This window comes from Vespa crabro, chromosome 15, assembly GCF_910589235.1.
Source record: "Vespa crabro chromosome 15, iyVesCrab1.2, whole genome shotgun sequence".
NCBI classification, from domain to species: domain Eukaryota; kingdom Metazoa; phylum Arthropoda; class Insecta; order Hymenoptera; family Vespidae; genus Vespa; species Vespa crabro.
In genome coordinates this window covers 2,197,285-2,224,014 of record NC_060969.1, presented here as the reverse complement: position 1 = coordinate 2,224,014, position 26,730 = coordinate 2,197,285, and the positions used below count along the sequence as shown (strand labels likewise).

At 34.9% G+C, this 26,730-nt stretch overlaps 1 protein-coding gene across 8 annotated transcripts in view; it reads left to right on the top strand.

The window, feature by feature from the left end:
* LOC124429347 (RNA polymerase II degradation factor 1-like) overlaps nucleotides 1-26,730 on the top strand; it is a 46,899-nt gene that overhangs the window by 8,324 nt on the left and 11,845 nt on the right. For 3 of the 8 annotated variants that reach the window (XM_046974509.1, XM_046974511.1, XM_046974510.1), the window contains one exon: nucleotides 9,896-9,956. In XM_046974509.1, coding sequence (XP_046830465.1) covers nucleotides 9,923-9,956 — 34 coding nt within the window. In that variant the 5' untranslated portion in view covers nucleotides 9,896-9,922. Of the gene's footprint in view, nucleotides 1-719; nucleotides 737-4,000; nucleotides 4,255-7,749; nucleotides 8,142-9,895; nucleotides 9,957-23,573; nucleotides 24,327-26,730 lie in introns of those variants that run through there. The other 5 variants (XM_046974512.1, XM_046974507.1, XM_046974505.1 and 2 more) reach the window with 5 other exon arrangements.

Here is a 26,730-nt window from a genome sequence, read left to right as displayed (position 1 = left end):
TCTTTCTTTTTTTCTTTCTATCTTCGTTCTTGTAAATCCGAAGGAAGGACTATGGTCTCTTCTAATGTCATACTGGATTCGTGATATCTAGCGTTGAAATTCGTCGACTTTGTTAGCTCGAGTTTCTAATGAAAAAAGGGAAGGAAGAAATTTAGAAAAAAAATCGTCCTTCCCCTCGACCGAAAGAAAATTTTGTTTCGATTTGGTTTTTGTTTATTTATTTATTTATTTATTTTTCTTCTTCTTTTTTTTCATTATTTTATTTTATTCTTTTTTCTTTCTTTCTTTCTTTCTTTCTTTCTTTCTTTCTTCTTATTTTTTCTTTTTTTTTTCTTTTTTTTTTTTTTATTTTATTTTTCTTATATGTATAACAAATTAGCGATCAGAGATAACTGGCAGGAACAAGGTAGAATTTTTGCGGCAATTTCGAGAGTCCCGATTCGTGTATGTAAACGAACCAAGGAGAGGGTGGACCGTCCTTTTTCTTCGACGCGTGAATCCGGTTCTTTGTTGGACGATGAACCTGGCCAGGATTGATTGGGTCGAACTGGCCAATCGGCGTTTTCAAAGAGAACATATTTTCGGATTTCTTTTTTTTTTTTTTTTTTTTTTATATATATATATATTTGTGTATTTTTTTTTCTTCTCCCTTTCTTCGTCGAACTTTCTTTTCCATTATAAAATCATCAACTAATATGACGTCTTAAGGGTAAATTTTTGTTCAAGGTATTCGAAGGTGAGAAAATTTTTCATAAAAAATATTTTCAATAATAATTCATTATAATTGATTGTATTGCTTGTATTGTTGTTTTCTCTCGTGATCAATGTTAAAACATAATCATCAAGGAGAGAAGAGATTATTGCTTCTCGTACGCCAGATGCATTTTTATGCATATTTACCTACGCAAAGTGGGCTACATCAAAGTGGTCCAACCTCTATAATCATCGACGAATTAACGCCGTGAAAAATCAAGGCCATCGTTGGCATACTTACACAGCACACGTGTACCTCGGCTGATCTAAATCAAATTTATTCAAGAATTTCTTTAATATTTGCATCTTTTCCATTTCCTCATTTGTCTCATTTTAATATTTTATATATTTATATGTATATATATATATATATATACACACACACACATGTATTCACACATTTCGCGAAAGCAATTTATGCAATTGCAAAAAATGAAATATTTTTACTTTTAGCTAACCTCTACACACATACAAGTATCCAATTAATGATAAAACGTTAGATTGACATTAGTATCAGATATAGTTAGAAAGAAAGAGAGAGAGAAAAAGAGAGAGAGAGAGAGAGAGAAGAGAGAGAAGAGAGAGAAGAGAGAAAGAGAGATAGAGGAGATCATCTAATTACCTAGCCTCGAGCAATAATTTCAACATGCAACTCGTATAATATAACGACGATACCGTTCACCATCGATAAACTTTACCAGCTACTTTAGTTTTATAGCCTGAGCTTTGATCATTCCTAGATCATGGACCAACGATCTGGAATAAAGTCAGAGAGAGAGAGAGAGAGAGAGAGAGAGAGAGAGAGAGAGAGAGAGAGAGAGAGAGAGAGAGAGAGAGAGAGAGAGAGCATGGCGGAAAAGGGAAGGAGAAGAAATGTCCTAATTACACGGTTCACGCTTCGTAGAGCACGGAGCATCGTAAGCTAACGGTGAATAAGATTACGATTGATTTGCCATTAAGTTTGTAACAATTATGAGATCACTGAGAAATTCAAAAATATTATAGATATATTATAATTGCAATACGACAAATCTAACGATTGAAACGTAAACGATCCTTAGAAAAAAGTTCAATTGTATTATACACTTTTCGATCTAGTACGATAGAGATAATAATCGAAATAACGGTTTCAACGAACTTACTCGTTGGAAATAATTCAACAAGTAAAAGAAACAAAAAAGAAAAAAGAAAAAAGAAAAGGAAATTAAAGGCAAATGGCATGAATCAATTTATAATATACTTTTACAACGATCTAGATAATGTTGTAATCTTGTCGACGTATTTGAAACAAAAAAAAAAAAAAAGAGAAAGAAAGAAAGAAATAAAAAAGAAAGAAAAGAAAAAAGGAAAAGGAAAGAAAGAAAGAATGAAAAAAAGGGGAGGAAAGAGAAAAAGAAGGAAGGAAGAAAGAAAAAAATGATGTCCAATATAATCAAGAGGGACGTTTAAAGTATGGCTGGTACTTGATGTTTAGTATCGATTCAATTCTAAGCAAATAGTAGTAGTAGTAGTAGTAGTAGTAGTAGTAGTAGTAGTAGTAGTAATAATAGTAGTAGTAGTAGAAGGGAGGTCGTCAAGTTATTAGACATGTGCTGGCATAGTCAAAGGAAGGACCCACTTGAATGCAATCAGTTGCATTCAAGCTTGGCTCGACGTTCGTTGCTTCTTAAAGAGCTTTAAGATTCTCGCGTGTGCCTATCGATTTTTTACTTTAACATTCTGTATTCACTTGTAAAAGAGAAGGAGCATAGTATATTGACCGAGAGACATAGTGGATAACGTTATCGACTTCTCCTCTCAATCGATTCCCCATAACATCGTCAAATGGAACGTTAACGAGTCTTAATAATTATTTTGTTTTATTTATTTTACCGAAGTAAATGTCAATTTTATATTAAATAAATTTGTATTATTAAAAATTATTTAACTAAATATTATAGTATATATATATGTATATTTACAATATAATAAATAGGAAAGAGAGAGAGAGAGAGAGAGAGAGAGAGAGAGAGAGAGAAGGAGAGAGGAAGAAAGAGAGAGAGAGCATACATTTGGTTCCTAATTAATACAAATGATGAAAATAATGCTATCCTAATTGAATTCAAAATACTTTTGTGACAATCACATGAAAGAGTTCCGTTCATTTATGCTGATCAAACTCTTATCATTGATCGATCTATACAAAATAAGAAAAAGAAAAGAGAAGGAGAAAGACGAGGAGGAGGAGGAGGAGGAGGAAGAGGAGGAAGAAGACGAAGACGAAGACGAAGAAGAAGAAGGCGGTTGGTACAATCAAAGAGAGACTGGACGAGCGAGTCCCGCAGGTTCACACGGGAAGTCGTCACTCGTTCTCGAGAAAGAGAGAGAGAAAGAGAGAGAGAGAGAGAGAGAAAGAGAGAAAGAGAGAGAGAAAGAGAGAGGATTCTTTTCAAAGACGCATCTTCGCGCCTCACTTCGACACCCGCTGACATCGCCAAGATTGAAAACGGTCACCCAGCTAACAAGCTCACCAGAGTTAACGTACCTTTCCTATCAAGTTTTCGTATCCGACACTTGATCCACTCGAAGCAACGAGTTAGCCACCTAATTCTTTTTTATTTCCTTTTTTTTTTTTTAATTTTTTCTCCCCTGCTTTTCTTCTTCTTCTTCTTTCCTTCTTTTCTTTTTTTTTTTTTTTTTTTTTCTTTTTTTTTTTACTTCTACTATACCAGAGAAGAAATTCCATAATCGAACCAATGATAATGAGAAAAAGTTGATAACTTTTATACGATGGATCTTATACGTAAGAAATGTATAATACATATATGAATATCATTATAATTGACAACAAAGTCAATTTGTTAAAGATCACTGAAGATTGTTAAAGATCACTTGAAGTAATGCATCTTTTGTTAGAGCATCATAATAGATTTATGAGTTTTATTGGTGTTGCCCTGTCCAATTTGATATAATATAAATTAATCGAATATAGTCTGAATCAATTAACAATATATATTCTCGATTATCTTTTTCTTTACTTTATTAGATATTTTCTATGGATTGACATATAGTTGATACATTTTTATCATATTTTCGTTAAATGCAAATTAACTTTGAAGAATTTTCATTATATACAAAATCATGGATGGATATTTGAGGTATATAAATTTTGGCTGACTCATTCTATGCCTCAGAGAAAGAAAGAGAGAAAGAGAGAGATAGAAAGAAAGAGAAAAGACAGAAAGAGAAAGAGAGAGAGAGAGAGAGAGAGAGAGAGAGAGAGAGAGAGAGAGAGGGAGAGAGAGAGAGAGAAAGGTTATTACAAAGTTTAAGCGGAACGAAGTCGATCTCGTCTTCTCGTAAAAGGAACCCGACGAGGTATCGAGATAATCTAGAAAGATAACTTCGACGTACATATATACATACGATCGTTAACGATCTGCCAAGCGGATCGTCGGTGGAAAGCTCAGAGGGCGTTTACCTTCAGTGCGAAGAATGGTTTCCGGTGTGGAAGATGCGAGGGTAACGAACCACAGTATCCGGTGTCCAGATGCTCGTATCCGTTTACCATTCGTACACGGAGGGTGGTCACGTTATCCTCATCCTCCTCCTCCTTCTCCTCCTTCTTCTTCTACTTCTTCGTCTTCTTCTTGTTTTTTTACTTCTTCATCTTTTTCTTCGTCTTTTTTTCTTCATCTTCGTCTTCGTCTTCTTCTTCTTCTTCTTCTATTTCTTCGTCTTTTTTTTCTTCATCTTCGTCTTCGTCTTCTTCTTCTTTTTCTTCTTCTTCTTCTTCTTCTTCTTCTACTTCTACTTCTTTTCTTTTTCTACTTTTTCTTCTTTTCTTCGTCGTCGTCGTCGTCGTCGTCGTCGTCGTCGTCGTGCAATTCCTTGTTCCTTGTCACGGTACACTGTGATATATAAAGCACCTACACTGTGCAGGAATCATGGGGGAAGGATAGAAATGGAAAGTAGTATTTTACTTTGTAAAGTTTAAATACTACTGTTAAGTAATTGTACGAGAGAAAGAGAGAGAGAGAGAGAGAGAGAGAGAGAGAGAGAGAGAGAGAGAAGTAAACAAAAAAAAATGATTCCATATAATGTTCTTTATTTTTCTTCTTAATGTTCTTTAATATTCTATTATTTTTCTATCAACAATACCGGCGGATGTACAATTATTTATCAATTATATTATTTCTTAAGAAATTTTTATAGGACAGTTTTTTTTCTTTCTTTCTTTCTTTCTTTCTTTCTTTCTTTCTTTCCTTTTCTTTTCTTTTCTTTTCTTTTGCTTGTTTTCTCTCTCTCTCTCTGTCTTTTTTTTTCTTTGATCTCTTCGATAGACTATCGCGCGAGCACGTGCGAGATAATGAATACGTTCCGAGAAGAGAATTTATTTATTTATTTATTTATTTATTTATTTATTTTTTTATTCTTCTTTTATTTTTTATAACATTTAATACGATTATTCATACAAAATGATTTTATACGTTATATATGCATTAAACATAATACGATAGTTGTCAACGTTTAATAACAAGCAACGAGTAAATTTATTATCGTTCTCTGTCTTTGTACGTGTATGATATTCGTTGCGTTCGACTTTTTTTATTCTCTTAATAAATTCACGGTAAGAAAAAAAAAAAGAAAAAAATAAAGATATATCGATAAAATAGTTACGGACGCGCATGCGCACATCTATCAATTGATATAATATATAATTATCACTTTTTAATCTTATCACAAATAATCGTCGATCATTAACTGATGTGATATAATCAATAATTTGTTAGTATTGGAATTCGCGAATGATTCGATTCGATTCGATTGAATACCGATGTTAGATGACGGAAATGATTACTATTAATGTAATAAAAATTTATATTCAACAAGTAAAATATGAAATTGTCAGGATGACGGAGAACCAACAATCTTCTCGATGGTAGGTCTTCGGAATCATATTCCTGCAAAACAAGGTGCATGTAATGAAATTTAATGCCTCTCTCTATCTCTCTCTCTCTCTCTTATTTTTCTTCTCCCTCCACCCTCTTTCTCTACTCCTTTAATAGCTCTTCAGATTGATTCATCTTCGATCTGTTTTTGCAATAAATATTCCCTCTCTTACGCGTCTTGATTCATCAACGTCAAGCCGAGGACAACATGGACACATCGTAGATTCACTAACATTCATGCATTTATGATTGAAAAATTAGTAATCGAAGTAGTTTACTGCTAACTTTCGATATAATTTTTACCGAGTACTCGATTCAATTTTTTTTTCTTTTTCCTGTTTGTTTTTTTTTTTTTTTTATTTTTTTTTTCAATCTTCGGAACATCATATTTCTCTTCGATCTTTCACTCTTTCTTTTTTCCTTTCTCCTTTCATTTTCTTCTTGTTATTCGTTATATATATATATCTACTAGAGATCATCGATCTACTCGGAACACCTACGGCGTATCAAGTTTATTTTTTGCACAAATTTATACATAACTTGAACGTGACGATTCAATAAGAACGAATAAAAAAACTTGAAACATAAGTGAATCACGAGTCGGTCATCCTGTCAATATAGCGAGCTCATTAATTTAATTTCCAATAATAGTAATAATAATAATAATAATAATAATAATAGTAATAATAATAATAATAAAAAGAAGAAGAAGAAGAGGAAAAATAAATAAAGAAAAAAAGAAAAAGAAGAACGAAATATTATGTTAATATTTAACATAATCAAGCTATTAATGTACGACAGGAGATAGAAATATTTATCGTGTCAATGTGATATCGATGCAATTATTTGTGCAATTAGTCGTACGTCAGAGTAAATCTATGTGTAGGTATGTGTGTGTGAGAGAGAGAGAGAGAGAGAGAGAGAGAGAGAGAGAGAGAGAGAGAGAGAGAGAGAGAGAGAGAGAGAGACACCATGGATAGGTGTAATCTGATGATTCGAGATATCTCGACACGCTATGACATAGCACTGTGTAAAGGACATGATGATCGGCACGATGCACGATTTCATTTGAGTGTTATTCGAATCCTGCGAAGGAAACCTTTTGACCTCGTTAATTATATATCACCGTGTCGTTACCCAAAGGTCAAAGTTTCTTTTCTTCTTCTTCTTCTTCTTCTTCATCATCATCTTCTTCTTCATTTTCTATATCAATTTTCACTAGCCAGTACGATTTAGAAAAATTCATAATTTATTATCTCATGCATAAACATTATGCAGTTCATGCTCTTCAAACGTAGATTCATCGTATCCCGTCGTGCATCACATTCAAAATTATTTTCAAATATTTTATTATCCCTTTTCTTTCTTCTTCTTCTTCTTCTTCTTTTTCTTTTTCTCCTCTATTTAATCTCTCAATCATTCGATTATCCCTTATTATAATCTGACATAGCTATCGTACAATTACAACTTAAATAGAAATAATATTTTCAATGAAATTCAATCGATAACAAAAGTTAAAATTCTAATTAGAATATCCTAAAATGCATACGATCATAGTATAAAATAACTTGTAACAACCACCGATAAGATGTAAAAGTTATATCACTCGATAAGTATCTTTTGGTGGTAAACCTAACGGTTGATCAAAGAGATAATATATATACATATACGGATACTGCCGCGCTAACAACTATGTCCTGTCGACATTATCGTTATCAATGATTATATCAACTAGGATTATCGGTCGTCATTAACTAAATTATTCGATTTATTATCATTATCTACAACTTTTATTCAAAATCGTTAAGAAAATTAGCTTATTAACATTTTCTTTCACGTGCCAATGTCAACTATATATATATATATATATATATATATACAGTTGACATGGCTTATATAACGAGTTAATTTCAATTAAAAAAAATTTCTATGCGACTTTCATTTCCTATCTTTCTTTCGAAAAAATTCGAAATAATATCCGAGAGAGAGAGAGAGAGAGAGAGAGAGAGAGAGAGAGAGAGAGAGAGAGAGAGAGAGAGAGTTCAGATTTAACAAATAATTTCATTAAACTTGTGCTCGTTAAATCGTTAAGAATATCATCTTATTAACATATTCTTCAGGTATCGATCAACCAACAATTATAGCTCGACTTGCGTAACGAGTTAATTCTGATAAAAGAAAAAAAAAAAGAATTTCTCTTACTTTGTTTATCTCTTAATATCAAAAAAAAAAAAAAGAAAAAGAAAAAGAAAAAAAAAGGAAAAAGAAATTCCAAATAATATTCATCGAGGTTGAATTTCACGAATAATTCTTTTTATCAAATTCATGATACCCATGAAGCATTTGACATTGACACGAGAATAAAGTCAATTTCTTAATGGCAACTGTACAGTACCAATGATATATTGCGATGGTCAGGGTCGACCGTTTGTGCCCGGAGAAAGAGAAAGATCGAAGGTGAGTAGGAGAATATGAGAAGTAAAAGAGAGAAAGAAAGAAAGAAAGAGAGAGAGAGAGAGAGAGAGAGAGAGAGAAAGAGAGAGAAAGAGAAGGAGAGAAGAAAAGAGAGGAGGGGTCGTCCTTGCCCGCAGCTCCGAACTGGTTATGTCAAACAGCCGAGGAACGTGTTGTTGCCCTAACATGCTTTCGAGCCCAACTCTTTCGACGTGTAGGCATTCACGGGATGAGTCTGAACGTGTCTCTAAATGCCAGCTTTTTTTTCTAGCCCCACTTCCGGCTCCTCGATCGTCCATCACCAAGTCCATATTACCGTCTCTTGACGTCGTTCGGTTAACAATCATGAAGGAGTTGGACTGGAGGAGAAGGGCGGGAAGTGGGTGGGGGGAATTATCTTTTTTTTTCTCCTTTTGAACTACTTGCCCCCTGCCTCTACCCCTATCATCTTCCACCCACCTCAACCCAGTCATCTTATCCATCACTTCTCCTATCCATCACCTTCTCTTCACGAGAATCGATCGAACAAGTTACATATACTTACCATTCCGGTATTGCCTACTTATTTCGTTCTCATCTTCTGCATGCAATTAGCGATCACTAAAAATTATAAAACGTTATTTTATCGAGCTATCACGTGAGACTTTTTTCCTTTCTCTTATCTTCACGTGATCATCGTCGGATAATTTTAATTCGACGATCTTCCTGGGATAAATTATTTTCTATTTTTCTTTTTTTTTTTTTTTCTTCTTCTCGGTCTATCCAAATGGATTCTTTTTCTTTCCTCTTTCATTTTTTTCTTCTTCTTTTTTTTAATTTATATATTTATAAACACATATGTATGTATATATTTGTTTTGCTTTAATCGTAAAAAAAATCAATATACCGATATGCTTGTCACGTTTCGGTTACTTTCGCACGATACGTGAAAGATATATTGTAATTAGCACTGATTAAGAAAGATTGCAAGAGGAAAAAAATATAGAGAGAAAGAGAGAGAGAGAGAGAGAGAGAGAGAGAAACAGAGAGAATGAAGAGATTCATTCGTGTATACCAACTAAAGTAGTCACGAAATCTGATGAATTTATGGAGTCTTTAAATGAAGTCAATTAAAAATACGAGAACCGGTTTTATTAAGTTCGAAACCGTTAATATGGTTAATTAGATGCTATAAACTTTGAACTAAGGATTTGCATATGGTATCCCTTTCTTATCGATCCTTAAATCTTTCTATTTATGCAGGGACAAATAGGATAAACCAAATGGTCACATGGCCGGACTCAGAATTGTATTGCGATAGTATTCACATGTCGTTGTTCAACGTAATTAGCGTTACTAATTAACGTACACACACGTTCGTTTATAATTATAAGCCGACAAAACGCTATATTTTGATTGATTATCATCTACGTCTCCTTATTCTTTATTACTTATTATTATTGGTTACTCGTACTATCACATATCTTATCTTATTTTCAATTATACGAGGTTGAAAGAAAAGTAAAGAACAAAAAAAGAAAGGAAAAAAAAAAATACAAAACAAAAATAAAGAACAAAAAAAGGAAAACAAAAAAGAAAAGGAAAAGTATCACATTCTTTTGCGTTAATTATTATCTTTTTCTTTTTTTTCGTTTTTCCTTTCACACTCTGTCTCTATTTTTTTTTCTCTCTCTCTCTCTCTCTCTCTCTCTCTTTCTTTCTTTGTATTTCTTTTCTTCTTTCTTTTCTTTCTTTTCTTTTTAATTTTTTTTTTACAGGTGAACGTTCCTCGACAAATCAAAAGGATGTTCGCCAGGCTATGCAGACAAACTCCGAACGGTAAGTCTACGTAATCATTGTCATTAAAAATTCCGTATGTATAATACCTGTTAATTATAATCACAAAAGTGATCATATTATTGATAGCGAGGAAGCTGTTAGTCGAAGCGGTGGCACGGTCTTCATGGTTATGAACTTACTCGCAAACAATGGTAGAACTCTCACGGCGATATATCACTTCTGACCTCGTGAATAAATCTTACAGATCGTGCATTGTAACTTTTAATGTTAAGAGCGCTACGGTTAAAGGAAGAACAGAGAGATGATGATTTATAGACATTACCTTTATATACACCCCTTTGCATGTTATTCGTAAAATCGCGTTAAACTATATCAAGCTTTTCTTTTTTTCTTTTTACATTGGTAAAGAAAAAAGAAAAAAAAAAAAGAAAAAAAAAAGAAAATCAGATATTACACGTTTGGATGATAAAAAAAAGGTTTAATATTAAAATAATTCGCGACTAATCGATCGGTCATTAATTATTGTCATATTGTTAAAATCAACAAGAAAATATTGATAAGTTAATGATTTTAAAGAGTAATTGCAATTTGAGCTACATACTTACGTACATACATACGTACGTATGTTCTATGCATATATATATATACATGTATGTATGTATATATGCATGTATGTATGTACGAAGAATAAGTTATGTTGCACTTCCGTATGCATACGACTGGGGGCGGCCCTTTAAGTGGTAGCCATGAGCAGCTTGTTGAACACGCCTTAACCTCTGTGATCTTGACTTTGCGGCTTGTCTTAGGCAGAAGGACTAGAGATGGTGGTTATTAATACGAAGAATCTCCATAAGCCATCTTCTTTGAGTCTACTTAACGCTCCTTCTGCATCCTTAATAGACTTACCGAGCTAACAAAAAGTTGAATATTGTTCGTACCTTTTTTCCAACTTGTATTTCATTTACCATTATTATCTACTACTTATACTTTTTATTTTTTTTTATTATAATATACTTTTTTTTTTTTACATTGGTCCATTTAATTAAAAATTTCAACAATTTCGAAACACTTTTAATTAACTTTAAGTTCGCGATCATGTTATACTTTGACGTACATAATATTTTTTTTTCCCTTCTCCTTAACGAATTTACGAAGACGGATTTTTTTTTTGTTTTTTTTTTTTTTGATGAATTCAAATAAATCGAATTTCCGTTGAGTCGTTAAAAATGATATTTAATATCTTTTTATAAATGATTTGATGATATGATTGATGATAGCAATCGATTTAATTTAAGTTCAATTAACATTTATGAAAAAATCGATCGAAAAATAACTAATGTTCATCATCGACCATCGAACCTGATTGTTCTCAAACTTTTCGAGAAACTTAGTGTTCGCGTGCCGAGGTCATGTTGGTACCAACCAAGAAGGCGTGGGAACGGGAAAATCGTCGATGCTTTTAAACTCTCGAATTAAATCCTTTTTGTTCCACTTTTTTCCGCTGGGCAAAAAAAAGGGAAGCAAGAGTTTTCGACGCTTGAAAATTGGCATACGTGAATTCGTGAAAGTTTAAATTCTAAATTGATATTCTTCATGAATAATGTTCGCTAAAGTAACGGAGAGCTATTGTGCAATGTTTCCTTAGCCTTACTTAAAAAAAAAAAAAAAAGAAAGAAAAAAAAATAAAGACAGAAAAAAAGAAACAAAAAATATTCCCATGAAAGAACCGATTCGTACATCTTACACCTGCGTATCAACGAATCATATCACCTTTTCTTTTTTCTTTTTTCTTTTTTTTTTAATCATATATAAAATATTAATTTAATAATAACAATGATTCTTCTAAGGTTCATATTACATTGATAAACCTTTTCATTTCGAAATAGTCCGAATAGTTTTAAATGTTCGTACGGTCTAACATATCTCTCTCAATAAGTCACATAATAGTATTATAGCTTTCTACTCTGCAATAAATCTAATCCCTAATAACGGTAATCATTCTCATTATCCTCGTTAAAGGATAAAGGGAAAAAATATACGTGTCTATTGGCATCTTCGACAAATAATTATTCGTTCTGCTAATTAAGTCATTTAACTCAACGAAAAAGTAATGTCGTCGGTGGTTCGGCCATTAGCGTTTAGAAAGTTGCAAACGTTTAACACTTAATTCCGTGGAGACATTCCGGCATTCAGAAATCCGGTATTAATGTACCAATTAATGGCTTCGTCGATAGAGAGGCGAGAGGAGAAAGAGAAGGTGAAGGAGGAGGAGGAAGAGGACAGAGTAGGGTAAGGGGGATAGGAGGGGGAGAATAGAAGGGAGAAACTTTAACAGTTGGAAATTATTACGTTGTTTCAGAACTAACGTTCTTGCCGTGACATTATGAAAGTGGAAGTAGCACCGTGAACGTTTATGGTCAAAGTATGACAATCGAGTGTGCTCATCATTTCCCGGGGCCTCCTCTCCACACTGCCCCCCCCCCATGCCTCTCACCTCGCCCGTCTTTGATGTAATTCCAAAAGAAAATAAATTAATTGCCTTTATAATGGTTTTAACTCTTAACGGTAATTCGATTTGAAGTTTCGGTTTCTTTTTCTCTTCTCTATTTTTCTTTTTTTTTTTTTTTCCCCCTTTCATCGATCGTCAATTTTCATTCTTTCTCTCTCTCGAAAATAATATTCGACGTTCGATAATAGTTAAAAACCATTTTTATCTTGCTACAGGATTATCATTAACTCGAGATTATGACGGCGAAGAGAAAGTTAGTTTGAAAGAGACGGAGAAAGAATATCACCCTATAGAAGTTCCCTTCTCCACGAGTCTTTAAAATCTTCGGTGCCGGTTAATTAGCATGCTAATTAGTTGTACGAACCCCACGAGTCGAGTATACGACGAGGAAGAGCATCGTTTCTTTCTAAGTGATAGGACCTCGTGATCGATTTGCCAAAGCTCACAGCACGATTCTCAGATTGGCGAATTTTATGGGGGAACGAGGTATATTTTCAATCTGATATTAATATAACGTAAGAGTGAGATCAATTCATTGCAAATTTCATGTTAAAAACGAATTATATTAACAATATTTCTAAATGTTTTAAACAAAAACAAATAACAACAACAACAAAAACAACAATAATAATAAATAATAATAATAATCATTATTATTATTATTATTACTATTATTACTGTTAATGAGAATATTTAAAAAAAAAAAAAGAAAAGAGAAAGAAGAAGACAATCTATTTTTTTTTCTTTTTTTCGTTTTTCGTTATCTAATCACATTAAAATGATAGAAAATGATTTGTTGGTAAGAGAGATTGTTAGGAAACGCCTTTTGAAATTAACGCGTCACGTAGTTAACATTTAAATCGATGTTAAAGTTTACGATAGGTAAAACCGCAGCGTGGTGAATGGGAAAAACGAAAATCTTGGTAGAACGACGAAGTAAGTCCTCGTAAAGAAGTTAAGTCACGACGTGTCCTGCACACGCACGATCATTAAGTCCATTAAGTCTTATCTTCGTGAAAGAGGGAGACGCCACTTTAAATACGGGCTTTAACGGGACAAACAGTACGGAGGGAAACGTGATGATGATATGCGTAAGCAAAAAAAGAGAAAAAAAATTTACCTATCTATAATTTCGGATACGATTAGAAAACTATCGAGATCTCTTTTATAAAAAATTTTATTGAACCTTCATATAGAATATAGAATTTTTCATATAGAATTTTTCAATCATATAGAATTTTTCAATTATAGAATTTTTCAATTATTATCAGGCTCGCGTGTAATAATAAATCGATGAACTCGATTGATCAATCCCAAACATTATTTAGTGGGATCTAATTTAAATTTTATTAGAGAGAGAGAGAGAGAGAGAGAGAAAGAGAGAAAAGTCAACATTTTAAATCAGCAACTTCTCGTTCTTATACTAAAATAAATAAATTATTACTTTTACTTTGTATAAATTTCAATCATATAAATTTCACTTTATTCGTACGCACTTTAACAAAGAATCAAGAAATATTATCAACAAATCGATCGTAAAATCCAATTGTAAGGATATTAATAGTTAAACAAAGATATTAATTCTGATCGGTAGAGTTTCTTCCTTTTTTTTTTTTTCTTTTTTATATGTCGTCATAGTAAAATAAAAGAAATAAGATCGTAATTTTTTCCATGGCATTCGTATGAATCTCTCTCTCTCTCTCTCTCTCTCTCTCTCTCTCTCTCTTTCGTTTTCTTTTCGTGTCTGGATTACAAACTTGAGTTTATCGGGTTGTCGCGTGGCACGAACAAAGAAGAACTCCGGTAGGGTCACGAACTTCTTAAAGGGGGTTCGAATATCTCGAAGGTAGGAAAATAAGGTATAAATACACTGGCGTACCGTTCAGGGACTCGACGGGTCGTCTTTAAGCTGGGCGAGACAAAACATTGTCCGCTCAGCGGGACACGATGTTTAAGGAGATGGGAATGGCCGTAGGATAAGGTGTGTGCTTCAAATTGATTTGTTGTAAGTGATACGCCACCCTCGGCGAACGAATGGCACAATAATTGGCTACATAAACAATGAACGATGAAACAATTTCTCATGTCCGCTCGTTTATATGCGGAAACTCACATACAAATCACGAACCTTTTACTTGCTATCTTCTTCTTCTTCTTCTTCTTCTTTTTTTTTCTTCTTATTTTTCGTCTTCTTATTCTCGTTATTGTTGCTCTTTGGTTCTTGCTTCTTCTGACCTGTTACACGGATTATCATCCACCGATATCGAATCGTTTCTAATAAAGTAGCGATTGCCCGCACGCGAGGGGAACCCGATGTTCTTTCTGACTCAATCAATTCTCTCTCTCTCTCTCTCTCTCTCTCTCTCTCTCTCTCTCTCTCTCTCTTTCTCTCTGATCATCTTCGGATCGAAATCGAATCATTAAGTCGAATCGTTAAACCACGGGACGAGATTTTGCGGTGATCGTATAAATTACACAAGATGTACCTATGTAATGTAATGTATGAAATCGTTCCTTTGAAATAGCATGGTATAGAAATCGATGATGATATGCGGTTTAGGTATCTTAATAAATCGAAATAATAGCGATAAAACATTTCTCACGATTGTTCTTCTTTTTTCTTTTCTGCTTCTTTTTCTTTTTTTTTTTTTTGAGGGGAGGGGGAGGGGAGACAATCGATTCATACGCGTTAATATTTAAACGTAACCTTTTGGATTAATAAATTTAATTTCGTTATTCTAATTTCGTATTATCAAAGTTTGATATTTTCAGCTTGGACTGATTATCAAAAGGAACGCATTGGTAACGTACATACATACGTACATATGTACATACGTGCAAGGTTGTCAGTAACGAAACCAGGTGTAGAACGAAATTGCGTGGCCAACCACAACCACCCAACGTTGGTATCTCGAATCTCGCAATTACTTTTCGTACACGATGCTGATCCGAGAAGTGGTTCTTTTAAAAAATACGGGAACAGAGATTTTTCGTATGCCAGCAATCTCGTCGGAGGATGTTCATCTTCTTTGGGCCAACTACAAAATACTTTTTAATTACCTTCTTTTTTTTATTTCACTTATCAATTAATCTTTAAAAAGCTTTATATATATATATATATATATATATATATATATATATATAAATCTTCTCTTTCTCTCTCTCTCTCTCTCTTTTTTCCTCTTTACTTTATTAGAGTATGTTGGCCATTTTCGATAAAAAAAATTCCGGCGATTATTCGAACGAACGAATTTCATGAAATCGAACGGCAAGGAAAACGTGATATTTTATTGGTCAGCGAAAAGTTTTGTGGGCCACCGATCGCGCGAGAAGTATACCGACTATTCACCGAACCAGCCACCACAATGAACATGTATCAAATTTATGGTGTACGGTTGAGGTACCGCATGGTTCCGCCCACTCACACTCACGAGCAACACTCTTGATTTATGTCTCTCGTAAAGCAGATTCTCGAGGCATACAGCCCTCACGAAAAGAGGAGAAAAAGGAAATATTAAAATTTCTTTCGCATTTTCTTCCTTGGACACCCCCTCTCCCATCACCACCATCACCACCCTTTTCTCCCACCACTACACCCTCCTAACCCAAAAGATAGAGAGAGAGAGAGAGAGAGAGAGAGAGAAAGAGAGAAAATTTAGCTCGACCAATGGGAAATATTTTTTTTCTTTTTTTAAATCGTCCACAACAATTCAAGCAAATTTTCCCGCGACAAGGGAATTTTTGTAAGAAATTAATTTTGCAAAGAAGAACAAAAGAAAAAAGGAAGAAAAATTTCTTTCCTTTTTCATCGTCCGTTCAAATTTCACTTTAAATCAAATACGGAAAGGGAAAGTAAGTAAATAAATAAGTATGTAAGTATGTGTGTGAGTACTTACCTAGTATTTTTGATGATCAGAAAAGTGAAAACCGGACGGCGAAAGAATAACTTTTACATAATCGAAACGCGTTAAATCCGAAAGTTCTCCCAATGAGTTTCTTCGCGATGAGAACTATTGGCTTTCCCATCGGCGAAAGCATATTTTCGTTTGACCCTTCGTCGAGACTGCTTTCGCACGCAATCCACTCGAGTTACGGCCGTTCAACAACGATCGCCGCTCTTTTATGTCGAAAATATGATTTACAGCTTTTCGTCGGCTCATTATTAGAAGAACAATTTGTTCCTAATGGCTCGTTAAACAAATGCACATTAAAACGTTTTATATTAACCAAACGATAAACATTGTACGTCCAAGTCAATAAATAATTAATAATCGAGAGGAAAAAAAAAAAAAGGAAAAAAAGAAAGAAAGAAAGAAAGAAAAAAAAAGAAAAATAATAATCCATTTAGTACAGCCGCATATATCGTTCGAATTTTAAACAAAAATGAAACAATCAATTTTTCTTCCTTTTCGTGTGTAATTTAGGTCGTAATTTTAATGCGAATTTCCTACAATTTTTTTTTGTTTCTCTCCCTTTTTTTTTTTTTTTTTTTTTTATATATTCTTTCCCCTTCCTCTTTTTACTCACTCATACGCGTAGTATCACTTGATGGGTTAATTTTCATCACGTCGGATCATTTTCTATGGGTGTAAATATATTTTCTTTTTTGCGAACTAGTTAAACGTTTTCATTATTCAATTATCATACTTATCGAGTTTCCCGATGTTATTGCGCGGCGAATGAGGTAATGCTCGGCAATAGGTAGACACGAATAGTGTTTAATTGACTGGAAAATTGAATGGCTCGTTGTGGTCATGGATAAAGAGGGTCATCGTACAAATAATAATAATAATAGTAATAATAATAATAATAATAATAATAATAATAATAATAATAATAATAATAATAATAATAATAATAATAATAATAACAATAACAATAATAATGATAATAATGATAATGATAATGATAATAAAAAAGAAAAGGAAAGGAAAAAAAAAAAGAAAAAGAAAAAGAAAAGACAAAATCTCTCATCGATGACCGAGCAACGATAATGCTCGTTAAATCGATTTAATCCCACGTAGCAGGTTCGATCAAATTGTCGAGATCGTACAATGCCTTGTGAGATTTTGTTGGACGATCGCAGACTCATCGTCCATGAGCATTGGGCCCTTTTCTTGGGGCCTGTCAAAATTCGACGCGTGAATACTTGCCCATTAGCATGAAATACATTACAGGGCCAGTTTATTTCTTATACGAAACAATTTATGAATACAACTAAACGCCATTGTAATTTATTCACTCGTAATAAATATTATAATATCGTAATTCTATCCGATATCATTTATTATGATTCTACAAAATTGCAATTGGAATTTGTACCTATTTATTTATATCAATTTACTACAATGTATAATATCGCGTGTAATTTTTAAATGAAATTATCTATGATTCCGTCCGATTGCATAGTATAATTATTAATGTAATGTGTTTAGTAATATTTCTCTGTTTCTCTCTCTCTCTCTCTCTTTTTCTATCTATCCATCTGTCTATCTTTGTCGAATAGATTGAGACGATATCATCCCCCCGTTGAACAATGGCCGCCCCCTCTTCGAGATGTATATCCCCTTTTCGAGAGTATCGATTTATCGTAAGATTTTCGAAGATCGTATCAAAGCAGTGGGTCGAGGGGTGGAGGGATAGAGATTGACCCATGACCCGAGAGTTATGACGCGAGTTTGATTCCTGAAATACTCGAGGGCACCCTGTAATCTCGAAGCGAGTCAAGGGCCCCACTCCACTCCCCTTCGACCAAGCCGGCGTATAGTAGATATCTATAATTTAAATCTCGCTCGGGCATAAGTGGCAGGAAATCATTGTAATTAATATGGCGTACATTGGAAGAGAGCAGCGGTTTCGAGCTCGTTTCTATATATATATATATATATATATATACGTTCATACATACATACGTACGTACATATATATATATATGTATGTAATATGTACATAAATACGTATCCGTATTTATCTATGTATTTATTATACGTTCATAGGAACGTACATATGTATATGTATGTGAGAATTAACGAATGAAATTTCGTTTCGTATGATCATTAAGTAGTAAGTTAAGAGGATGAAAGTACGTATGACTGCTAAGGGCTTCCTCCTTTTCGTCTCTTTCGAAAATCAACTTGCACGATTTATTATTAGAAAGTTGACGTCGTAAGAAAAAAAAAACGTCGCTTATCTCCGCTCGTGTATCTTTGTGAATAGGAATTATTCGATACGGTCGGGAATTCTTTTTTTTTTTTTTTTGGATTTAAACGATTTCAATTCCCTTCCTTTTTCTGTTCCTTTTCCTTTCTCTCTCTCTTTTTTTTTCTTTTATTTTTTTTTTTCTTTAACCTTTTTTTCTAAGTCACGCTTCTCGCAATCATTGAAATTCTTATAGCAGTCATTGCAATTTCGATCGGACGAGAAATGAAGAAACGATTCGAAGGAAATTGTTTTTCCACGCATTCGTTTTTAAATGGCGCTTGCCAATCGATATAAACAATCATTCGTTCGTTCGTTCGTAACTTCAATAACGAGGATCGATCGGATGCCTTTTTTATTTTTTTATTTTCTTTTTCTTTTTCTTTTTCTTTTCTTTTTTTTTATATAAAAAGCATCGATCGAGAAATACACGTCGAATGAAAGTGGCCGTTCGTATTTCATTTTGCTCTTGGTTTTTATTTTCCCCTTCCCTCCGTCCTTTCCTTTTTTTCCTTTTTTCCTTTACACAGTGACGGACTAACTAGATTCTTACGTTTTTCTATAAAATGCAGTGTCTTTAATAGCCAATACATTCCGTAATGCGAGGCCAAGGTAAATCTTAGAAACACATCGTACATAAAAGCCTCGGTATATGCCTTTAAGGTATCTATAAATATCTATCACTAGGGTGTTCATTCTAGGGCCGTCCCTAAGGTCCTCAAACGGGAAATAATCGAGCGTGTTACTTTTTAGCACCGAAAAGAAAATCATCTAAGATAGTCATACTTTTCCCATGGAATGTGACTTCTTAGACAAGTTTCATTAAATTAACGATCTATGCGATTACCCTGGCTGCTCTTGGCTTATGAAACTCAGCGGGATAGAGAAAACGGATTCGGATTCCAATCGTCAATTAAGTCCTTGCCGGTTTCCTTGATTCAAGAAATGTCAACGTTCGATTATTAAGACATCGTTTAGAAAAGAAATATTTCACTGAACGTTCATCCATTTTTATCTCCTTTCTGTTTCAATTGAATCATAGCAATTGATAGAGGCGTTGCTAATAATTGGTAAAAAAAAACAAAACAAGACCAAAAAGAAAAAAAAGACAGAAAGAAAACAAGGAGAGCGGCGGCTGGAACAAGGGTGGGGGAGAAATGAATGGGACCAAAAAGAAATGAAAAGAATTCGTAAAACTTTAGTCATTTCATGTTTCATTGAAATATTCACAATATTTAATACTATAAATTGTATTATTAAAATATTATTGGAACGTTATTATTGCCGTATAAATATTATTGCAATATTAACTATCAGGAAAATATCAATTACCTGCGTATTAATTTTTTTCTTCCACTCTTCTCGACCCGCCCCATCCCACTCCACCCCACCTCCCCCATACCCGTCGCCTCCATCTCTCACTCGCTTTACGCTTGTTTCACGTGCCGAAATATCGTAGCGCCTTAGGGCTCTTTTAGTCGAGGGTGGACTTAATAAACCGAATGGACCACACGCATTTCGACATCACGTACCTGTCCAAAAGAGATTATTTGACTGCCATTTATAGCAAAACCATGAAGATTGAAATTTAACGGGGCCAACCTCGTCCTCGTGATAGACCATGAAACATTTTACCAATTTAGACAGGTACGATGTCGTCGTAAGAAAAGTTATTGTACTACCCACGGAGGAGAGGCTAACTTCCTAGGAAGCGGGACTAAAGTATCCGGGAGCGGGGCTAACTACATAGGAGGCTGAGCTAACTACCCAGGGGGCTGAGCTAAAGTATCTAGGAGGCGGGGCTAAAGTACCTAAGGGGTGGGGCTAAAGTAACTATGAGGCGGAGTTAACTACATAGGAGGCTGGGCTAACTACCCAGGGCGCGGGGCTAACTACCTAGGGGGCGGGGCCAAAGTACCTAGGGGGCGGGGCCAAAGTACCTAGGAGGCGGGGCTAACTACCTAGGAGGCGGGGCCAAAGTACCTAGGGGGCGGGGCTAACTACCTAGGGGGCGGGGCCAAAGTACCTAGGAGGCGGGGCTAACTGTCCTGGGGGGCGGGGCCAAAGTACCTAGGAGGCGGGGCTAACTGTCCTGGGGGCGGGGCTGTCTGCGCAGGTGGGAGGTGTGACTGCGCAGGTACTATCTGCGCAGTGGCTTACTGCGCAGATGGGAGGAGTGACTGCGCAGGTACTATCTGCGCAGTGGCTTACTGCGCAGATGGGAGGAGTGACTGCGCAGGTACTATCTGCGCAGTGGCTTACTGCGCAGGTGGGAGGAGTGACTGCGCAGGTACTATCTGCGCAGTGGCTTACTGCGCAGGTGGGAGGAGTGACTACGCAGGGTCTATCTGCGCAGAGTCTAACTGCGCAGAGGGATGGGCTAAATGCGCAGAGAAGTGGCTAAGTCGGAAGTAGGCATGGCAAAACAAATAGTGAGTGGGACTAACTAGAGAAATCGTGTATGGCCAGGGAACAAATTAAAGGCGTGGGTATCTAGCGTGGGTAACTATTGTTTTAACGAAGCATCTTGCAATTGTTCTTTCCTTCATCTTTCTATCTCTCTCTCTCTCTCTCTCTCCTTCTCTCTACGTACGTAACCGTATTCATCGAAATTTGATTAAAATGTTAACACGATCGGTGCTTAACGGTAATTTGCAATTTCGTTTTCATTAAAATATCCTATAACTATAAAATTGCGGATAAAATTGAAATATTGCTCACATCAAAAAAGAATTATAAAAAAAAAAGAAAGAAAGAAAGAAAAAGAAAGAAGTAGAAAAATTGCACGAGGTGAGGAGGGGGGGATTCAGCGAGCGAAGAGAAAAGGAGAAAAAGAAAAAAAAAGAAAGAAAGGAAGGAAGAAAAGAAAAATGAAAAAAAATAAAACGAAACGAAAGGATTCAAAAAAAAAGAAAAAGCTAAAAAGCAAAAGAGAAACAAAACGAAGCATGAAGGAAGAAGGAGGATGAAAAGAGAATTGGATCACTGGATCCTCTCAGCAAGTTTTGTGGTCCCGATCGTCGCGAGTAAGACCCTTTGAAGAGGTTTCGGAGTTTATGCGTGCCTGTTTACCACCCGGTAAATGTTATGCCCGAGTCATAACGTATATCTTGGAGGGCCCTGAGTCCCGTACGGGACGACCATTAGCCGCATTCAATCACCATTACACGCTCGCGCGCTTTCTGCGCCTGCTTGCCCCTTAAATCCTTGCCTCCATGCCGACAAAAATATCGCTGAGCGAACGAACGAACGAACGAACGAACGAACGAATGAGCGAACGATGCTTGTGATGTTAACCACATAAGCTATGCTCCTTTGTGCTAGCTGTACGTGAGAATCGACATTTCGTTTCGTCGAGGATCGACTACCTTTCTTTTCTCTTTGCTTTTTTCGCTATTGGTGACCTCGAACGATTTTTCTCTTTCTTTTCTTTTCTTTTTTCTTTTTTAATTTTTTTTTTCACGCTCATGAATATATTAAAATTCGTAATAAGTAGTTACTAACACGGATGATCATATAGTTGGGATTTCGAATAGATCCTGTTCTTTTTTCTTCTTTCTTTCTTTCTTTATACATATATATATATATATATATATATATATATATATATATATATATATATATATACATATTTTCGTAACACAATTATCGACAATCATGTTGCTTTAAAAGTACGAATAATAGTCCTTCGGAAAAACTTATTGTCATCATAAAAGTTTATCGTTCTTTCCCTGACAATTTGTAATTATCATTTTGACGGGAAAAAAAATTGTTTTATTTAATATACAAGAACATGATATTGGACCCCCATTGGAAATGGAAGGAGGCCTTCGAACTCTTCGAACAGAACGATTTAATTCGCGATCGATCGTGCAGTGAGCAGAAATGAGATGCAGAGTCTGCATCAAGAAAGACAGAGAGAGAGAGAGAGAGAGAGAGAGAGCCTGCCGGTTACACCAACGGGCAGACCATCATTGAAGTATTTCGGACGGGTGGGCCCGCCGGATTCCCGAGCTTCTTTCTCGGAGAAGCCCTCGGGGCCTTCGTGGTTCCCAGGAGTGTCAGAGGTCGCAAGGCCCTCCTCCACCTTATTCCCTTTCTCTCCCACCCTCACTACTCGCCACAGCCCTTCTTACCCATCGCCACTCTCACGAACCATTCGAGCAACATGTGCAATTCTCTTTTCTGATGCTCTCTCTCTCTCTCTCTCTCTCTCTCTCTCTCTCTCTCTCTCTCTACCGAGTTATGACTTATTATTTTATTTATCAATTAATTATTCATCTTTCGAAAATATTTAAACGCTCTGACATATATGCAATTTTGTAACTTTATTAAGATAGAAAAAAAAGAAATGTAGAAAGAAAAGGATTCTTTGTTAGAAAAATAAAAATCGTTCTAACTATTGTTAACCCAGATTCAAAATATATATATATATATATAAAAGAAAGAAAAAGAAAGTGATAAGAGATACTTCTCTTACATCGTGTCGTGCATATTATTGTTATATAAAATATCTCCGAGTTATTGCGTAAGGGATTGGCAGATAAATTACGGGTCGACCTTTGACACGAACGGATAATGGTGGAAAAGGGAGAAAGATCGGTCTTGGAAAGTACGATCTCGTGGTCAGCCCTTCTTCCTCTCCTCTTCTTCTTCTTCTTCTTTTCTTCTTCTTCTTCTTCTTCTTCTTCTTCTTCTTCTTCTTCTTCTTCTGCTTCTTCTTCTTCGTGTAGGTACACGTCTCTCGATACCCAAGAGTTAGGAGGCACAGTTATTACGATTGGCCGGGTCGTTTTCGCGGGAAGCATGGACCAATCGAAGCAACGCGAAGGATCCAGCCTCTCTTCTCTTTCTCTTCTCATCTTTCTTACTCTTATTCGTTCGTCTCTCCTAGAGTACTTGCTGCGAACGAGCATGCTCCCGCCTTTAGTCTAGTCAGAGAGCTGCACCTGTGAGATAAGCCGTAGTAGTACACTTGTATCATCTCACATAATCTCGGCGAAGCTTATGAATTAATCTTCGATTCGTTTTGCGAAATTGACGGCAATAAAATAAAAAAGGAAAACAAATACAAAAAAAAAAAACAAAAACAACAACAACGACAATAACAACAATTCCGCGTCGATGCTTTTTCCCCAAATACGAAATTGTTTCGCGCGAAGTACATGTGTCGGATGGATCTCATTTAATTGATTGAATGTTTCCTTAAGAGAAAAAAAAAAAAAAGAAAAAATAATAAAAACCAGACATAAATAAATAAATAAAATAATGTAAAAAAATAAAAAGAAACATAACGATGAAGTAAATTGTCGCGAAAAAATGTTCCGTATAAACGAGCGAGAATACGAAATTACATAAATAAATAAATAAATAAATAAACAAACAATCAAGATTTTATTTGTCAAACGTGCCGATGTGTATGTGCAAGCGTGTATATTATAAAAGTGTGTTTCATCGTGCTTTAATGAATGATATAAACCAAATGAAAATATTCGATGCAACGTGAACGCTACCAGATAAGAGAAACGTGTCTTTCTACTCGTTAACTCCAAAGGGACAACCAACTGTCATATGTCCATAAGTCATTAATCAAGTGGTAACGGTGATTATCCGTTAAATGTTAATGAGTTTCCAAGAGATGCTCGTACGTTCAACAAGATCATTGATCATCGGACGAAAGAACTAGAAGCGCCATTCCCCAGGTAACCTTCTTTTTACGTGAAACGTTGATTTAGATGTTTGCCAGTGAAACGCGTAAGGAAATCGTCGATACTCGCGAGATCTCTAACGTTTGAACGATCAGAAAACACGTTTCGCGAATAAAATGGATTCTATTATCTCGAGCGTTAAAAAATTTGATCGTTTTGATCTTCCTTTTCTTTTAATCAAAAGAAAAAAAAACATAAAACAAAAAAGAAACAAAAAAAAAATTCTACCAAATACTACCGTCAATTTGCAAAAAACAAAATACATGTAAATATATATATATATATATAGTCGTCTTCTAGAAACAAAAAAAAAGGATAAAACAACTACTGCGAATTAAAAAAAAAAGTTACGATCTAATCAGATTTTAGCTATCACCATCCTTCATGTTTTTGTTCAATGACTCCTCTTCCACAAATAGTTCTTGATATTTACCATAAGAGGAAAGTAGTTGAGGATCATGGTGATCTTACGGTAGCACGTGGAAGGTTTGCACGTGCGTGCAAAGCGTTATACCCACTGCTGTCTCTCGCATACATATGTACACTGTGCACTTAGTATGATCTCCCTTTAGCGCCCAACCAAACGACAGGAAGTTCGAACTCGGTACGCTCGTAATTCTTCTACGGAACCTGTGTCAAATTGGCGTCGATTATGTTTTATGGTAGCGCGAAATACATGAGAAACGTCTAACCCTAACACGGAAGTTCTTGAAATTTTTTGTTTTTCCTTTTTTAAAAGAATATCTCATTTTTGAAAATTTATCATAATCCCATCACGAAACCCAACGTATATCTCGACAATCCTTTTGTAAATTTTAACGCAACGCTCCTATCGCGATTTCCGATCTACGAAAAAAACAAAAAAAATAAAAAATAAAAACTAAATGAAAAGAAAAGAAAGAAAGAGAGTGGGAGAATCAATGACGTCGCAAAATTTACGAGTGAAAAAATTTCAATAATAATTAAAATTTCTTTCGGACTTTTTTTTCTTTTCGATACAACATAATTCGATACAACAATTGGAAACCTATTCCCCATAAAAATGAATCCAAGTATATACATATATATACATTCTGTTTATAATTGAACGATCGTTTCAAAAGAAGTCATCAAAAATTGATAAATTTTCTCGTCTTTTAAAAGTCCTGGTGTCATCGTTACTTTCTTCTTTTCTCTCTCACTCTCTCTCTCTTTTTCTTTTCTTTTCTCTTCTTCGTTTTACTTTCCCGTAAGATGCCCCTACGGGCATTCCATGAAGCGAGTAAACGAGTAAATTTGTAGGTAGAATGGTTGCCTCCAATACACGATCAAATCCCATAAGTCACGAACTCGAATACTGTGTTTAACCTGCGAGCCCATCTTCGTCCATTATCCTTTGCGTTTGGCTGCGATGAACACCGCGTATCTTAAATATTTCGCCAACACTCACGCCCTTTCTTTCTCTTCTCCACAACCCACCCCCACCCCCACCCTAACCCCTCACTCACTCTCTGTCTGTTTCTCTCTCTCTCTCTCTCTTTCTCTCTCTCTCTTTTTTCTTCTGTACTGAGCCAATATTATCCCTTGGGATGCCAACGGATCGGTACTTGGGCCGAGGGATAAAGTAATTGGCCATTATTTTGTCGACTTTGACGAATTTGCTTGTTGGATATGATAGCAGCCTTTACTTCTTCCTCATTTATAAATCTTAACGTTTATATGCCAGATTGTTACATTTATTAAGTTATCTTCATTTAATATCGATATTGTTGTATATAATGATACTACAAATATACGATCCAATCGGATTTCGATGATCCTCATCTTTCATTTTTTATTTCTTTTCTTTTTTTTTTTTTATTTTATTTTGTTTCGAGAAGGAGGAGAAGGAGAAGGAGATGGAGGAGGAGGAGGAGGAGGAAGGGGTGAGGGGAAAGGCGGGCGGGCGAATGACTACTCTCCTCTCTCGTAATTTAAAATCGAGATTGAAAATCATAAAAATTATATGACAAATGTAATATATATCTATATATATATATATATATATATATATATATATATATATATATATATATATATACATCGAACGATCGAAATGAATAATTCTTTATATTACATCTTTTAGATACTTTAATAGATTGGAATAATGAACTCAATAACTGTATATGAACCTATTAATCTTATCCATATGTGTCTATCTATCGATAGATCAAAGGACCGAGATTTTCCCTTATACAACATCTCTGTGTATCTTTGACCGACGATACGGCATCATCATCGATCATCTATCTCTTTTGACATCATTTCTTTATTTATTATTTCCTTTTTTGTCGTTGTCGTTGTTGTTGTCGTTATTATTATTATTTTTTTCTTAATTTCTTGTCTGTTTTTTTTTTGTTTTCCTTTTTTTTTCTATGTT